At 55.2% G+C, this 14559-nt stretch overlaps 2 protein-coding genes across 3 annotated transcripts in view; both read right to left on the bottom strand.

Annotated features, from left to right (window-relative positions):
* Positions 1-229: 229 nt before the first annotated feature.
* LYPD3 (LY6/PLAUR domain containing 3) lies at positions 230-4874 on the bottom strand. 2 transcript variants are annotated; one of them, XM_005886513.2, is made up of 5 exons: positions 4725-4873; positions 3794-3925; positions 2931-3101; positions 2233-2394; positions 230-1242 (listed from the first exon to the last, which is right to left on the bottom strand). In XM_005886513.2, the coding sequence occupies exons 1-5, from the start codon at positions 4810-4812 to the stop codon at positions 752-754; spliced, it is 1044 nt and encodes a 347-aa protein (XP_005886575.1). In that variant the 5' UTR covers positions 4813-4873; the 3' UTR covers positions 230-751. The 2 variants fall into 2 exon arrangements, with proteins under 2 accessions (XP_005886575.1, XP_014389038.1); XM_014533552.1 differs by lacking the exon at positions 3794-3925 and having other exon boundaries at positions 4725-4874.
* Positions 4875-9905: 5031 nt separating this feature from the next.
* Positions 9906-14559, bottom strand: part of PHLDB3 (pleckstrin homology-like domain, family B, member 3) — a gene marked incomplete at its 5' end in the record, with an annotated part of 20735 nt that continues 16081 nt past the window's right edge. The window contains 3 exons of the mRNA XM_014533512.1: positions 9906-10329; positions 11565-11650; positions 12329-12548. Of these exons, the coding sequence (XP_014388998.1) occupies positions 10195-10329; positions 11565-11650; positions 12329-12548 (441 nt within the window). The remainder of the gene's footprint in view (positions 10330-11564; positions 11651-12328; positions 12549-14559) is intronic.

Here is a 14559-nt window from a genome sequence, read left to right as displayed (position 1 = left end):
ATGATTCTCTCTCATCATTGATGTTTCTCTCCCTCCCTCCCTCTCCCTTCCTCTCTGAAGCCAAATAAAAATATATTTTAAAAAATAATGAAAAAGAAAGTTGTTCAAACCCAGACTCCCCCCTGGGCTATCTCAGCTCCTCTGTTAAAGGTCTTGGCATTTCTTCCCTAGCTCAGCTTCAAGAGGTTATTGTAAGAAATGAGGTAGAAATGACTCCTTCGAAACACTGTACAAAGTAATCCAACTTTTATTGAGGCCTTTACGTTCCAGAAACTGACCACAGAGGCATAAGGCTCGGTCCCTGCCCTTGAGGAGCTCACAGTCTAGTAGGGAAGACAGCCGCTGAGACAGTTCCCACGGAGATGCCGGGCAGGGCCCGCCGCCCGCAGAGGAGGGACCCACTGCCCCGCTCGGCCCCCCACCTTCCAGGTTGGCTATGGGAAAGCTCATCATGGTCTCTCCCGCAGTCCCGGGGACCATTCCAACTACTCTCGTCACCATGAGGACAGGGGAGAGACTAGGATTCGGGGGATACATTTGCTGCCTCAAAAAGCTACAACACCCAGAGGATATGTACAAAGGTCCCTTTATTTCCCGGAGCCGCAAGCCAGCGCAGCGGAAGCTGGGTACTGAGTGAGGTAAATGGAAGAACAGGGGCTGGGCCAGCCCAGTCCAGTGGCGGGGAGGGAGGGGAGGGTACCCAGGGCTAGGGCAGGAGGGCAGGGAGGAGGCTCCCAGGCGGAGGAGGAGCTCATAGTAGGGCGCCAGCAGCCACCGCCAGCAGAAGAGCCGCCAGCCCGGCCGCGGGCGCTGCCGAGCCTTGGTTATGGGCCCACGTTTTCGTGGGGTATTGCTCCTTATTACTGCGGTCCTGGTGGCCCGAGGCGCCTCCGGCCACGCTGGACTCCTCTTTGTGCGCCGTCTTGGGTTCTACCGCCTTTGGAGGGGTCTGGCTGGCGGAGGCGGGGCTGGATTTGGTGGTGGAGACGGGCTTGGTCGGTGCTCGGGCGGAGGTAGTGACCACCGGGGTGGTGGTGGCCGGAGTGGTGGACCGAGGGACTGGCAGCAGGACCAGGGGCGGGATTTTCGGGGAGAAGAAGGTCTTGTTGCGGAGGTCTGCGTTGCAGCGGGACCCCTTGCAGCAGGAGCCGCTGAGCGTGAAGCCAGGGCCTGTCACCGCGTCCCGGGTGCAGAACTCGTCCTGGACGCAGCCCCGGACAGGCAGGGACACCGTCACATTGGCTGAGGAGGGAGACACACACAGGCCGGGCGTTGAAGACAGGGCCGGGTTAGGCCCCGCCAGAGTAAAACTTAGAGGCAAAAACCTCCAAAACAGCCCTCGCGGGTTTGGCTCAGTGGATAGAGCGTCGGCCTGGGGACAAAAGTGTACCAGGTTCGATTCCGGTCAAGGGCACATGCCGGGGTTGCCGGCTCAATCTCCAGTAGGGGGCGTGCAGGAGGCAGCCGGTCAATGATTCTTGATGTTTCTATTTCTCTCTCCCTCTCCCTTCCTTTCTGAAATCAACCAAAATATATATATATTTAAAAACCTCCAAAACAGGGACAGAGGGGCTCTGGTTCCATTGATCCAAAAGTCTCAACTCAGGCCCCACTTGGAGAAACACTGTCCCAGTCCTTGGCATAGGATGGGTCACATTTCCTGTAGTAGTTTGAGAGGCTGAACTACAAAGAGAAGAGCAAAAGTCCCCCACCTCCCTCCTGCCCCCCCACAACACCGCCAATATTTAGTCCTAGAGTTAGAACTACTCTCTCATAATACACCTGGCAGAGGGGTGGGCGGTGGGAGGGATTGAAGAACATCTCCCATGATTCCCCGAGGCAGAGGCCACGAGGCTGACCCACACCTCCCCTATGTGGTTTAGGGGGGCACCCTAACCCCTTGAGTTGTACGGAGTCAGAACCAGATTCCCCGCAATGCCCGGGTAGAAGCTTGAAGGTTTAAATACAGCTCCCAAGGCACGTCCCTGCATTCTGCACTCCGCAGGCCTCTATGGAAATGCATCTCCCGGAAAAACTAGGACAGAAAGCATCCTATCCCCATGCCCTAGGACTGCGTTTCTCAAGAAGCTCTGAAAACAAGACGAGAACTTAGGCCGACAGCGCCCAGAGTGCGTCGGAGGTGGGGGGACCCTTTGCGTAAAGCGCTGCCGTCGCCCAGGAGGCCTCGGAAAGGCTGCCGGGGCCGCCGCCCCTGCTCCGCGGCTTGCTCACCTGCCGTCAGGGTGACGTTGCCGTCGAAACAGCCCTGGTAGACGCGGTCGCTGGCGTTGTAGCAGCTCACGACGGGCGGCGCGGTGCCCTGGCACTCCTCGCGGCTCAGCCCCACGCAGCTGTAGCACTCGGCGCCGTTGGGCTCGTACGCACTCTCATTGCCTACGAGGAAGAGGGAGCGGGGTGTGAGGAAGGGGTCAAGAAGGTTCGGGCCCTGGCCGGGTTGCTCAGTGGATAGAGCATTGGCCTGCGGACGGAAGGGTCCCGGGTTCGATTCCAGTCAAGGGCTCATGCCCGGGTTGCAGACTCGATCCCCAGGCGTGCAGGAGGCAGCCAATCAATGATTCTCAGCATTGATGTTTCTAGCTCTCTTTCCTTCCTCTTTGAAATCAATAAAAATATTTTTTTTAAAATTAAAAAAAAAAAAGATGGTTCGGAAAGCACACTTCGGCCTGGGGTGGCTCCATCCCAGGTCTCCCCACCTTGTCCGACCCTAGTTCAGCCTCTAGCTCCGCCCCACCCCGTGAACCCGCCCCTGGCGTCCAACCCCACAGGTGCCTGCAGCGGTGAGGCCCGCCGGTTGCCCCGTGGCCCCGCCCCAGCCCCCTCTGCGCTCTCGGGGCGTCGGGCTGGCAAGCACCCCTAGCGGCTCCGGCCCCACACGCTCCGCCCTGGGCCTGGGGCCCGCTCCCACCGACCTGCGGGGGTGAGCGCTCGCGTGGAGAGGTTGAGCTTGGCGTTGCAGCGGTCCTGGGCGCACTGCTGCAGCTGGATGAAGGCCAGAAGCCCGAAAAGGTCCAGTCCGCGGTCATTCTTGCCCGGGAGTCCGGACCCGCAGCCGCGCACTGCCACCGAGAATTGCCCGTGGACTATGGAAGGGAAGGGGGCGGGGATCAGAGGAGGCGAGGCCCTCAGGAAGAGCCGATCCGAGGAGAGAATGACAAACGGAGGGGCGGAACTTCAAAAAGCTGAACCGAGGGGCTGCCAGGCCGACGGATTGAACAGAATGGGGGGCAGGGGTGGTAGCTATAAGAAGGCACCCTTAGAAGGAACTGGGAGGCTGACAAAAAGGCACAGGATCAGAGAGGGGCGGGGCCTCCTGGGAGCTGCGGCCTCGGACAGGGGTGGGATGTGGGTCTGAGCGTCCAGGCCTCCGCCTGGGGAACCTAGAAGACTCTACACTGTAGCGTCTACAGAATCTCCTTCGCCAGGGCCCCATTGGATAGGGGAGGCTGGCTTGGGGAGGAGAACGTTCTGGCAGGGACAGCAGAAGGTAGGGAGACCGTGGTGGCGCAGAAATGGACAGGGTGTGCTCCAGAAGGGGACGGGGTGCCAGATCCTGGTTCTTGCTAGTTCACCCACCCACTTCTCAACTCTCAGCCCGCCGCCCTCTAAGCCCTAATGGCTCGATGGTGTGGCAGGGCCCGGGCCAGGCAGAAAGGGAGGGACGGGGCTGCTGGGGGTGTGGCCAAATTCAGGGGGAGGGGCTGGACTATAAGGGGCGGGGCCTGGCTGGAGGAGCTCGGAGGAGGAGGTACGTGGGCCAGGGGGCCCCACTCACTGGTCTCCACCGCCCCCACGGCCTCCGTGCAGACTTCCACGCCCGGCGCGCACTTCACGGTCTTGGTCTTCTGCGGAGAGCACCCGTCATCGGCTTTCTGCACGCAGCTGTAGCACTCCAGGGCCTGAGCTCCTGGGGGCGAGGGCGGAGTGGACCGCTGCGTAAGCCGCCTCCCACCCCCCTTCCCCCAACGGAGGGCGCCCCTTCCCACGCCCTCGCTCCCCAGGACGAGACAATCCTCTTGCACATCCTTTTCCAGGGCAGGAGTAAGGAAAAGCTTCCCACCAATATGGGGTCATGGGAGACACTGTGTCCCTTTCCTTCAAGCCCCCTAGGCCCACAGTGGGAGCCCTAGGCCCAAGGTGCCCCATCCCTGACCGGAAGCCCTGGGAGAACTCTGCCATGAAAATGGGGAGCACCTTCCCACACTTCTCCGCTCAGGAAGGGAGGATTTTTCCCACAGATGAGTAGCTCAGTGAGGGATCCCTTCCCACAAGCCCCCTCTGCTCAGGTTGGAAGAGTTTTTCCCACAGGCCCCTCCCCCAGGGCAGGAATCGTTCCCACAGTCCCCTCTGCCCAGGATGGGGGACCCTTCCCACAGCCCCTTCTGACCAGGGCAGATGATCATTCATTCCCATAACCCTTCTCCTCAGGATGCCAGATCCTTCCCACAGCCCCCTCTGTAGGGAGTGAGGGGACCCTCTTCCCTGGGGCCCCACGCTGCCCCCTCCACTCCTCTCCCCAGAAGACCCACCTTCTTTTTATTTATTTATCTTTTTTTAGGGGTGGGGGAGAGAGAGAAACATCGATTTGTTGCTCCACTTATTTGTGCATTCATTGGTTGATCCTTACACGTACCCTGGCCAGGGATGGAACCCACAACCTTAGCTATGGGGACGACGCTCTAACCAGCTTAGCTACCCAGACCTACCTTGGAGCAGCATGGGCAGCAGCAGCAGCAGCAGCCAACCTGTAGTCCAGATCACTGCCTGGGCACCTGCTTTCCTGGCGGGGTCCATGATGCGATCCTGCTCCCTCAGAGTTCCCCCTCGGTGTGCCGCCTCACAGCCCAGGTCCTCTTACCTGAGCTCAGGATGAGTAACTTCCCCCCAGGCAACCTTGGCCTTGCCCAACCAGGCCAAATCAGCGTCCGCTGTGGGGCGGGAGACCCGCCCCTGGGTGCGCCACCCACAGCTGCCAAGGAGGGAAATGGCGGGAGTCCAGGTTACCTGACGATTCCCAAAAGAAAGTCTGTGTATTTGGGGGGAAGGGGGGAGAGTGCTGAGGTTCACAGAGGGGTCTACTCTACGCTTGGCACTCACTACATATTTAATGAGTACCTACAGTGTGCCAGCTGTGGTCTGAAGATTAAGACAGAACCAGTGCCTGTCCTCACAGAGCTCACCGTCTGATGGGGGAGACAGATATTCACCAAATAATCATACAAATTGTTATTCACTGGAGGACATTGAAGGAGGAAGTGGAAGGGAGCTGCGAGGAGGTGTGGGCCCTAGAAGGGGACCAGTCAGTGAAGCTTCCCTGAAGATGTAAGCGTTGTGTGGTCTCGAGGACATGGAGGATTTGGCCCATAAGGAGGTCGGGGTGGAGGCAGGGAGCATTACAAAACAGAGGGCACAGCAGGTGCAAAGACCTAGAGGTGGGAAGTAGCAAGACCCATTCAAACTCAGCGGAGAGCAGTGCACCAGGAGCTCAGAGAGTGAGGGAGAAGGGTGGAAAGTAAAACGGAAGCACCCAACAGGGGCCAGGACCACTTAGGGCAGTGGTCGGCAAACTTCGGCTCGCGAGCCACATGCGGCTCTTTGGCCCCTTGAGTGTACCTTAATTAAGTTAATAACAAGGTACCTACCTATATAGTTTAAGTTTAAAAAATTTGGCTCTCAAAAGAAATTTCAATTGTTGTACTGTTGATATTTGGCTCTGTTGACTAATGAGTTTGCCAACCACTGACTTAGGGCGTTACAGGCCCTGAGAAGGGATTTGAATTAAATCTGAGAAAAGTGGAGAACCTTTGAGAGGGTCTCAATCAGCTGGGGACACAATCAGATTTACTTTCTAATATGGTCAATCTGGAAAATAATGCAAATATCCATCAGGACGTGAAGGGGAAAAGCAAGAGTAGTTCACGAATCCTGTGCAATATTGCACAGCAGTGCAAAAGCCCACCAATGGCCTCAGTGACACGGACGAATCTCAAAAACTCGATGTTGAGCTTGAGAAGCCTTAAACAAATAAAACATACATTGTAACTCCACGTATATGAAGTCCTAGAACAGACAAAACTCATGAAAGAAGTCTCAGTAGAGGGGCTACCATGGGCTAGGGCCAGGCATTGTCCCACAGAAGCAGTGGTGAGAAGCCCCACACTCTTCCTCTGGGAGGTAGTTACACGTGTGTACAAATATGTAAAGGATCACCAAGTTATATACTTACACACGTCACTGAATGTACCTCATTATTAAAGAAAAAGGAAAAATGCCTCTGTGGCCTCTGTGTGAAAAAGGAAAAGACTCTAGAAGGGGAGACAGAGAAGACCAGGTGTCCGGTGGGGGACCTGGGCAGTTTTCCAGGTAAGAGAGAGAAAGGCAGTCCCCGACGGCTGGCCAGGAGTTGGCCTGGCACTCACAGTGCGGTCATGGTGTTGTGCGACACACCAACACACCACGACCACCAGACAGGGCCACACTGACCGGAATGGAGCGAGACACAATCAGGACCACTGCATCCGTCACCATGTCTGAACACAGAAACGAACAAGAACACTGTGCAAACCACAAAATGACTAAGCACTCCCATATCCTGGTTAATATATGTGACTGCTTATATATCATATTATATTATATTATATTATAAATTATATTATATTTATTGTACTATACTATAAAGTTACAGCTTTACTCTTGTTTCTCTTGGTTCATAGATAAGATTTATTGATGGCAGTAAAAATAGCAGCCGTGTTGGTTAAGATATTATTTGTCCCCCAGATCCCGTTGGCCACCCCCCCCCCCCCAATTCCCAACAATGACTAGCACCTCAGTCACAGGGGTGGGGTCACTTGGCATCATGATGAGGGAGAAAGTGAATGACTGCTGGTGAGGTCATTCAGCATTGCCCCCGCCTCCCTGCCTCCCAGCCTGGAATCCCAGCCCCACTTTTGCTGTGTGACCCTGTGCTAAGTGTCTTCACCTCTCTTAGCCGCTGAGGTGTCTGTTCTATAATAAAGGGAGGAGTGTGTCCATGGCGGAGTGAGGCAGTGGGCAAAGTATCAAGTCTGGGATCCTAATCCTGCCTCTGCCATCTCCTTGCTGTGTGACCTCAAACAGCCGTGTCTCCTTCTCTGAACTTGGGCTGCCTCCTTTGCCAAATGGGTCTGAAAACCCCTCTCTGGAGGGGTGGAGGGAGGCTGGCTGGTAATGCTATTATTATCGTGTGCTCAGACGCAGGAGGCCCTGCAGGCCCCAGCCGCGTGGGAGAGTTTCAGGGAGGAACCCTAACTGGCTGGACCAGAAGAACTAGCGTCTTGGGAGGGAATGGGACCCAGGGTGGGGAGCCTCCTCTTGCTCAGGCCTGCCCAGATTCTGGGCGCTGACCCCCACCTGGCCCCAGACCAGAGAGCAGAGGGAGGTTTGAACGTGGGGCCTCTGTTTAACCTGCTCAGTGACTCTTCCCGGCTCTTCTCCTCAGAGGTCACTGGAAAAAGATTTAGAATCTGGTCCCCGGATGGATGCACAGAGGGGTCAGGGTGGAGGCAGGCCCCAGCACTGGAGTTCACGCCGGGGCCTCAGACAAGCCTGGGGCCATATCCACTATGGGTTTTCTGTCCCCTGGGACAGGGCAGGCTCAGCCCAGTGACGTTCTCGGCCTGTCTCAGACCCAATCCCTCTGGGATGTACTGTCTGGGATGTGTTAGAGAAAGGGTAGGGTCAGGGCTCAGTGCAAAATGAAACTTTGGGGACCCAGTTCAAAAGGCAGAAAAGAGTGCCCTTAAAAGTACTAAAAATAGCCCTAACCGGTTTGGCTCAGTGGATAGAGTGTCGGCCTGTGGACTGAAGGGTCGTCAAGGGCGGCATGTACCTTGGTTGCAGGCACATCCCCAGGAGGGTGTGTGCAGGAGGCAGCTGATTGATGTTTCTCTCTCATCAATGTTTCTAACTCTCTATCCTTCTCCCCTCCTCTCTGTGAAAAATCAATAAAAGATATATATATTTTTTAAAGTACTAAAAATAGAAATGCTTTCTTCCACCACCTCTCTGGGCCCCTCGTGGTGTTCAATGTCATGTTCCCTTGGGCACAGGGATACTTGTGGGGTGAGCACAGCCCCTCACAGATGTCTAGAGACGCTGCCCCACAACTAGAGCAACCTTGGCTGTGGGTCCTCCTTCCACCAGCTGCCCATTGCCACGTCCCACCCTGAGATGCCTGACCCTGAGCTTCCCACGTACACCCAGGCCCTGCCGGAGCTGGAGGGTGGCAGTGGTCACAGGGAGGGGCAGGGAAGGGAAGGCTGACTGAACACGTTCGGGGGAAGTGGGAGATGGAGCCGAGGCTCCAATCCCCCCAACTCAGGCTTCACATCGCTCCAGACTTCACTTACAAAACACAAATTCAAATACAAAATTAAGACTTTCCAGGCAGCAACCACAGAGCATTCATCCTGAGAGGGCTCTTCTGACACAGGGGCCTGTCAGCCACACTGGTCACAGGCCACCACGCTGGCCCAGTACGTGCCATATGCAGAGGGGCTGGGGGATGAACTGACCCAAGAACGCAGACATCTCCCACCTGGAGGGCCACCTGGGGTCACTGAGGGCCTGGGGACTAGGGCGCCAGCATTCCTGGAACTCAGAAGTACCAATTCTGGATCCTCAAGGAATCCTGGGACAGGACAAACAGGACACCCAGGTCCCAGAAGGACAGAATGCCAGAGTTTGGGGGGGGGGGGGGGGAGAAGACTGTCTCCACACAGTGACAGCCTAGAGTGGTCACTGTGGGGGAGCCTGGGGGACTGTGGGAGCCCAGAATAGACCCTTGACACAGCCCAGGGAGCAGGGAGAGCTTCTTGGAGGAGGGGACACCTAGGGTCAAACCTAAAGCATCGAGTTCTATGTCTGCCTTGTTCACCATTGTCCCCAGTCTCGGCATCTTTTTCCCATCAATTTATTCAGTCATTAGACATTCCCTCAACAGCTAGTTTGCACTAGGCCCTTTGCTGTGCATCCGAGACTCAGCAGTGACCGAGACAGCCCCATCCTCGCCTTCCGGGGCTCCCATCCAGCTCGGAGACACTCCTCGGCAGTGATGACCCAGAGCAGTCAAAGCTGTGATGAGTGATCAGAGCTGGGATGGGAAGCCCAGAGGAAGCATCTGACTCAGCCACGAGAATCAGGGAGGGCTCCCTGGAGAAGGAAACATCTGAGCTAAAACTGAAATGATGAGTAGAAATTGGGTGGAGTGGGGAAAGCTGTCAAAGCAAAAGCAACAGTATATACAACGACCAAGAGGTGAAAGGGAAGTTGGGGTTTTGGTTTTGTTTTGTTTCACTTTCACGGAATGAAATGTGCCCCACGGTGCTGGGGACACTGCAGTGACCAGGACAGCCCTGGCTCTGCCCTCATGGAGCTCCCAGTCTGTAAGGACATAAACCCATCACCATGATAACATAGGTGTGCAGGGACGGGACAGGGGAGCTCCAAGGGGTGCCCGACCCAGCCTGGGCAGTCAGGACCAGCTTCCCAACTAAGCCCTGAAGAATGAGGAGCTAGCTGGTTAGGGCAGGGCAGAGGGAACAACATGTGCCAAGGCCTGGAGGGCAGGAGCCTAGGAGCTCCTAGTAATTGCCAAGAGCCCAGTCAAATCAAAAAGGGTGCAAGCAGGTAGGCCTTCAACTAAAAAATAAAAATAATTTAAAAATCCCAGAGGTTAAGAACCCATGCTTCTCCACGCCCCTCTTCCAGCCTGACCTTAGTTGACAGCCTCCATTTTTAAAGAGAGAACGGCTGCGGGATACTTGGCTCTCAGAGGGACCTATAACTCGGATGACCTGCCTAAGGGGCCGAGGGGCACAAAGGCCTGGGTTGGAACAAACAACCACCAATTTTTCCTCCATGTTTAATTCGATATACAGGAGCACCAATAAATAGTTCCTTCCCGCCCCCGCAATCTTCCTCCTGCCAGCGACAGGGCCCCAGGGCCCCAGGGCTGGCTTCCCGGCGTCCGTCCGTCTGTCCGCCCGGGGAAGGCACCTGCAGCCCAGAAAGAACAGCGCGGCTCAGGCCAGCAGAGCGCGGCGCCTGCAGAATTCCCAGCGGAGTCCCAAAGGGGCGGGGCCAGGCTCCCGGCGTGGGCGGGGCCTCGCTGGTCGTCCCCCAAGAGGGTGGTGCCGCTCAGGGGACGTGGTTCTCATCCGCCGCGGTCACGATGACGTCCATCCAAATACGCATGGCTTCGGGGCTGGGTGCCACCATGTAGAAAAGGCGCTCATAGGTTTTGACGCAGAAAGTCAGGCGCGGGCTGGGGCTCTGGGAGAAGTGGTGGAGTGGAGGTGGTTAAGGGAACATGCGTGCTGGAACCCCAGCCCTGGGACTTATACAGGCTGTGAGGCATTGGACAAGTTATTTAGAATCTGTTTCCCCATCCGCCTTCCTAAATAATGCTGCCTACCTCATTGGGTTATGAGGATTAGATGAATTAACACATCTAAGGGGCTTAGAATCTGGGGAGAGAGGAATTTAAAAGGAGGAATCCCATGTTCCTCTCCCCCACATCCCCAGCCTAACTTTTCCTATATTAGAAATCTAAGCATTCAGATTTCCCCTCTCCTAAATGTAGGTCTCCCTGATTTGTAACTGGGGAAAGCTGGTGTGTTCTACAACCCATTCCCTGAGTTCTTACGTGCCAAACCCAAATTCAGTAAATCCCTTACATCCATCACCTGACTTTAGCCTTCTGACCGCTGAGGAAATGGGCTGAAGTGTGCTCGTTTTTCAGGTGAGAAAACTCAGGCTGGCAAAAGGAAGTTAGTCACTTCCCTGATGTCCCAACTGGTTGCTTTCCCCGGCTATTTCTACACCCTGTACCAGTTCCCAACATTTAAATCGGTGGCTCTGCACTGTCATAAACATTTGAATTCCTGAGTCCTCTAGGGGAAAAAAGAAATGATGTGACACGGGGCCCATTCCCATTTGGCAACTTTGGACCGAAGCTGAAGCCATTGTCTCCTAGATGCTCCCAGGCTGCCTCAGCCCTCACCCTGCCGTCTTCAGAAATGTATCTCCAGCTTCGCATCAGTTTGCCAAATTTTTGCTCTAAATCAGTGGTTCTCAACCTTCCTAATGCCGCGACCCTTTAATACAGTTCCTCATGTTGTGGTGACCCCCAACCATAAAATTATTTTCGTTGCTATTTCATAACTGTAATTTTGCTACTGTTATGAATCATAATGTAATTATATATGTGTTTTCCGATGGTCTTAGGCGATCCCTGTGAAAGGGTCGTTCGACCCCCAAAGGGGTCTCGACCCACAGGTTGGGAACCTCTGATCTAAATCTTTTGCTCCAAGAAAAGTAACAGTGGCTGAGAGCCAGAGAGTGCACTCTTAATGTTTGGCCCCTGCAGTGAAATGACCCGTTTGATCCCCTGTTCTGGACGGAATACCCCGACAGTGGGGGCTGTGGAGGGCCTTTCCCGGGGAGTAGCTAAGGCCTGACTGCAGGGGCTCAGACCAGGACAGGGTAGGAGCAAGCGGGGACTTCACCTTGAAAGCACAGCGTAGGTGGTCGTAATAGACTTCCTCGATGGCCTGGAAGTAGATGACGCCTTTGAGCTTGGACTCTTCTTTATCTGACAGAAGGATGTGGGGAAAGAAACAGAGCTAGTGAGGTGTGTGTGTGTGTGCTGGGCAGGGTGGGGGTCACTGGGCCCAAGTCTAGAGTTGGAGGGTGAATGAATGTTGATGCTAAATGGGAAACTGGTGTGGAGGCTGGACAAGGCTAGCGAATGGGGTTGGAATCCCAGGTCCCTCAATGCCTTGGTCCCTGACACTCACGGAGAGGTCTGCTTCATTGGCTCCCCTACAGGAAAAGCGAGAGGGGCCTAGACTCCTGGTGATGGAGTGGGGGGAAGGGGGCACTGAAAATGTGGGTCTGAGTCCTCCTGGGTATCTTAGGAAAATGGGGTCTGGGACCCAGAACTGTACAAAACTGTTATCCATGTGACTGAGGCTGGCTTTCTATAGGAGGAAGAAGAGGGTGGAGATCTGGACTCCTGGGTCCTGGGGAAAGGGGAAGGTGGGAGCCCAGACTCCTGAGTTGTGGTGGGTTAGGAAGGAATAGGGACCAAATTCCTGGGCCCTGGGGGGAGTGGGGAGTGGGGGGTCTAGACTCCTGGGTCCTGGGGATCCAGACCCATGGGCCTAAGGGAGAAGGGGGATGGGGGATGGGACCCCTAGGTGTCTGGGGGGAAGGCCCCTGAGTGTGCTGTCCCAGGACCCTGGGGCCCACAGCGCCAGGCTGTGTTTACCGGAGTAGTAGGCCAGACGGCGGGCCTGGCGGTCAAAGCAGAACCACCGCTTCCTCCAGGTCTTGATGCGGCCACCCATCTTCACCAGGGCCCCGCGGCAGCAGCCCCCAGACACCTGGACATGTGGGCAGTTTTCGGGGTTGTGGCCCCAGCGTTCCAGGTGCTGCCGGAGATCCAAGACCCGTGGGCCAGGAGGGCGGGGTGGGAGCGTGGGCGGGGCCTGGGGAAAAAGCCAAGCGGGCAGCATGGGGTCAGGAGCGGGTCCTGAAGCCTGGAGCCCACAGGGAAGCTGGTCACAGCTGCACACATGCAAGGCCTGTTACAGCCTTTAAACAGTATTATTCACAACGACCAGTTGGTTAGAATGTGGTCCCCATATGCCATGGTCGCGACTTTGATCCCGGGTCAGAGCACATACAAGAATCAATCAATGAGCCCAGCCAGTGTGGCTCAGTGGTTGAGCGTTGACCTATGAACCAGGAGGTCACGGCTCAAATTCCCGGTCAGGGCACATGCCCGGGTTTCCCGCTCGATCCCCAGTAGGGGGCGGTTAGGAGGCACCTCTTGATGATTCTCTCTCATCGTTGATGTTTCTATCTCTCTCTCTCTCCCTTCCTCTCTGAAATCAATAAAAATATATTTTTTAAAAATAAGTGGGACAACAAATCGATGTTTCTCTTTCTCCCTTCCTCTCTCTAAAATCAATCAATAAAAACATATTTTTTAAATGACAATCATAATGATGAACCTGACCGCTACATTTACTGACTATGAAACTGCCAGAGATGTACCAGCATCAGCTCCTTGACTCCCCACTGCCGCCCCTGGGACAGGGCTACTGTGAGTCCCATATTACAGAGGAGCAAACTGGGGTACAGCGATGAAGTAATCTACCTGAAGTCACCCAGAGCTCAGGGGGCAGAGCTGGGACCGGAACCCAGGGTTTCAAGACCTAACACTCACCCTGAAACACCAAAGGCAAATCAGAGAGTGAGGGACCCCTCGGTGAGGGTCTCCACAGTGGGACCCCCATATTCCGCCCCTGCAAACCAGGGACCAAACAGCAAGTGATCAATAAATAAGAGCATGGGTTCCATTATTGTTGTTGTTGTGATTAAATTAGTGACTATTCCCTATGCTGAGCACTTTATAGGGGTAACTCCTCTGCCCACTCAAACCCTCTGGGGGTAAACACATTATCACCCCCATTTTTGTTTTGTTTTGTTTTCGATAGAGAGAAGAGAAACATAGATTTGTTGTTCCCCTTACTTATGCATTCGCCAGTGATTCTTGTATGTGCCCTACCTGGGGATCAAACCCACCACCTTGGTGTACTGGGATGATGCTCTAACTCACTGGACTACTTGTCCAGGGCTTTATCCCCATTTTAAAGAAATGGAAACCAAGACTCAGAGAGGCTGTCACTAAGCCCACGTCACACAGCCAGAGCTGACCAAGACGGGACTCCCAGGCAGTGGTCGTCTCCGGTGGCCAGGAAGGGGAGAAGAATTAAATTAAGGCCACGAAAGTTTCTACTGTTCCCAGGCCCAGCCCATCAGACCTCCTCTTCCCGAATGATCCCTGCAAAGACTGAAATGACCCTGTAGTCATGAGGCTCTGGGCATGGCTAAGCCCAGCGTGTAAGCAGAGCCACGGGGGCGTTTGTTAACAGGCAAGCTCAGACTCAGTCATCCCAGGTGGGGTCTGGGGTGGGGTGAGGTTCTGCACGTCTTACAAGCCCCAGGAACGCTAATGCTGTTGGTCCACAGACCACACTTTGAGTATTGAGGGCTGAGAACACTAAAGCGAAGCCCAAGCAAGAAGGGGTGAGAAACAGATGAGACCCCCTAGGATGGAGACAGGAAAAGCGAGCAGGAGAAGAGCGGGGAAATGAAGAGAAGCAGGGAGAATGCACAGGAGGGGCAGGGACAGTTAAAAGGACACCCGTTGGGGCCTGGAAGCGTACGGGTCATGTCGCCCAATCCACTCAGTCATACTACAGATCACCAATGTGTACGAAAGGCCCCAGTGCGTCCAGCACTGTACCGAGTGACCTCAGCCGTCACCTCGGTTCCTCTCCAAACCACCCATTATTGTTCCCATTTGACAGATGAGAAAACTGAGGCTTTAGAAAGGAGGTGACCCACCCAGGTAGGACGTGGTGGAGTCGGCCCTGATCCAGGAGAGCCGGATGGGCTCGGGACTCCCGACTCCCCCCTGCCCACCTGTGT

This window comes from Myotis brandtii, unplaced genomic scaffold (genome assembly GCF_000412655.1).
Source record: "Myotis brandtii unplaced genomic scaffold, ASM41265v1 scaffold987, whole genome shotgun sequence".
NCBI classification, from domain to species: Eukaryota; Metazoa; Chordata; class Mammalia; order Chiroptera; family Vespertilionidae; genus Myotis; species Myotis brandtii.
The sequence above is the reverse complement of the archived record's forward strand: the minus strand, read 5'-3'. Positions and strand labels throughout refer to the sequence as shown.

Excerpts from the sequence above, each read along its gene's own strand:
- LYPD3 (XM_005886513.2), bottom strand. The coding sequence starts at position 4,812 with ATGGACCCCGCCAGGAAAGCAGGTGCCCAGGCAGTGATCTGGACTACA. Across the intron at positions 2,395-2,930 it reads GCGAGCGCTCACCCCCGCAG|GCAATGAGAGTGCGTACGAG; the intron begins GTCGGTGGGAGC and ends TCTTCCTCGTAG. Across the intron at positions 1,243-2,232 it reads CAACGTCACCCTGACGGCAG|CCAATGTGACGGTGTCCCTG; the intron begins GTGAGCAAGCCG and ends CTCCCTCCTCAG.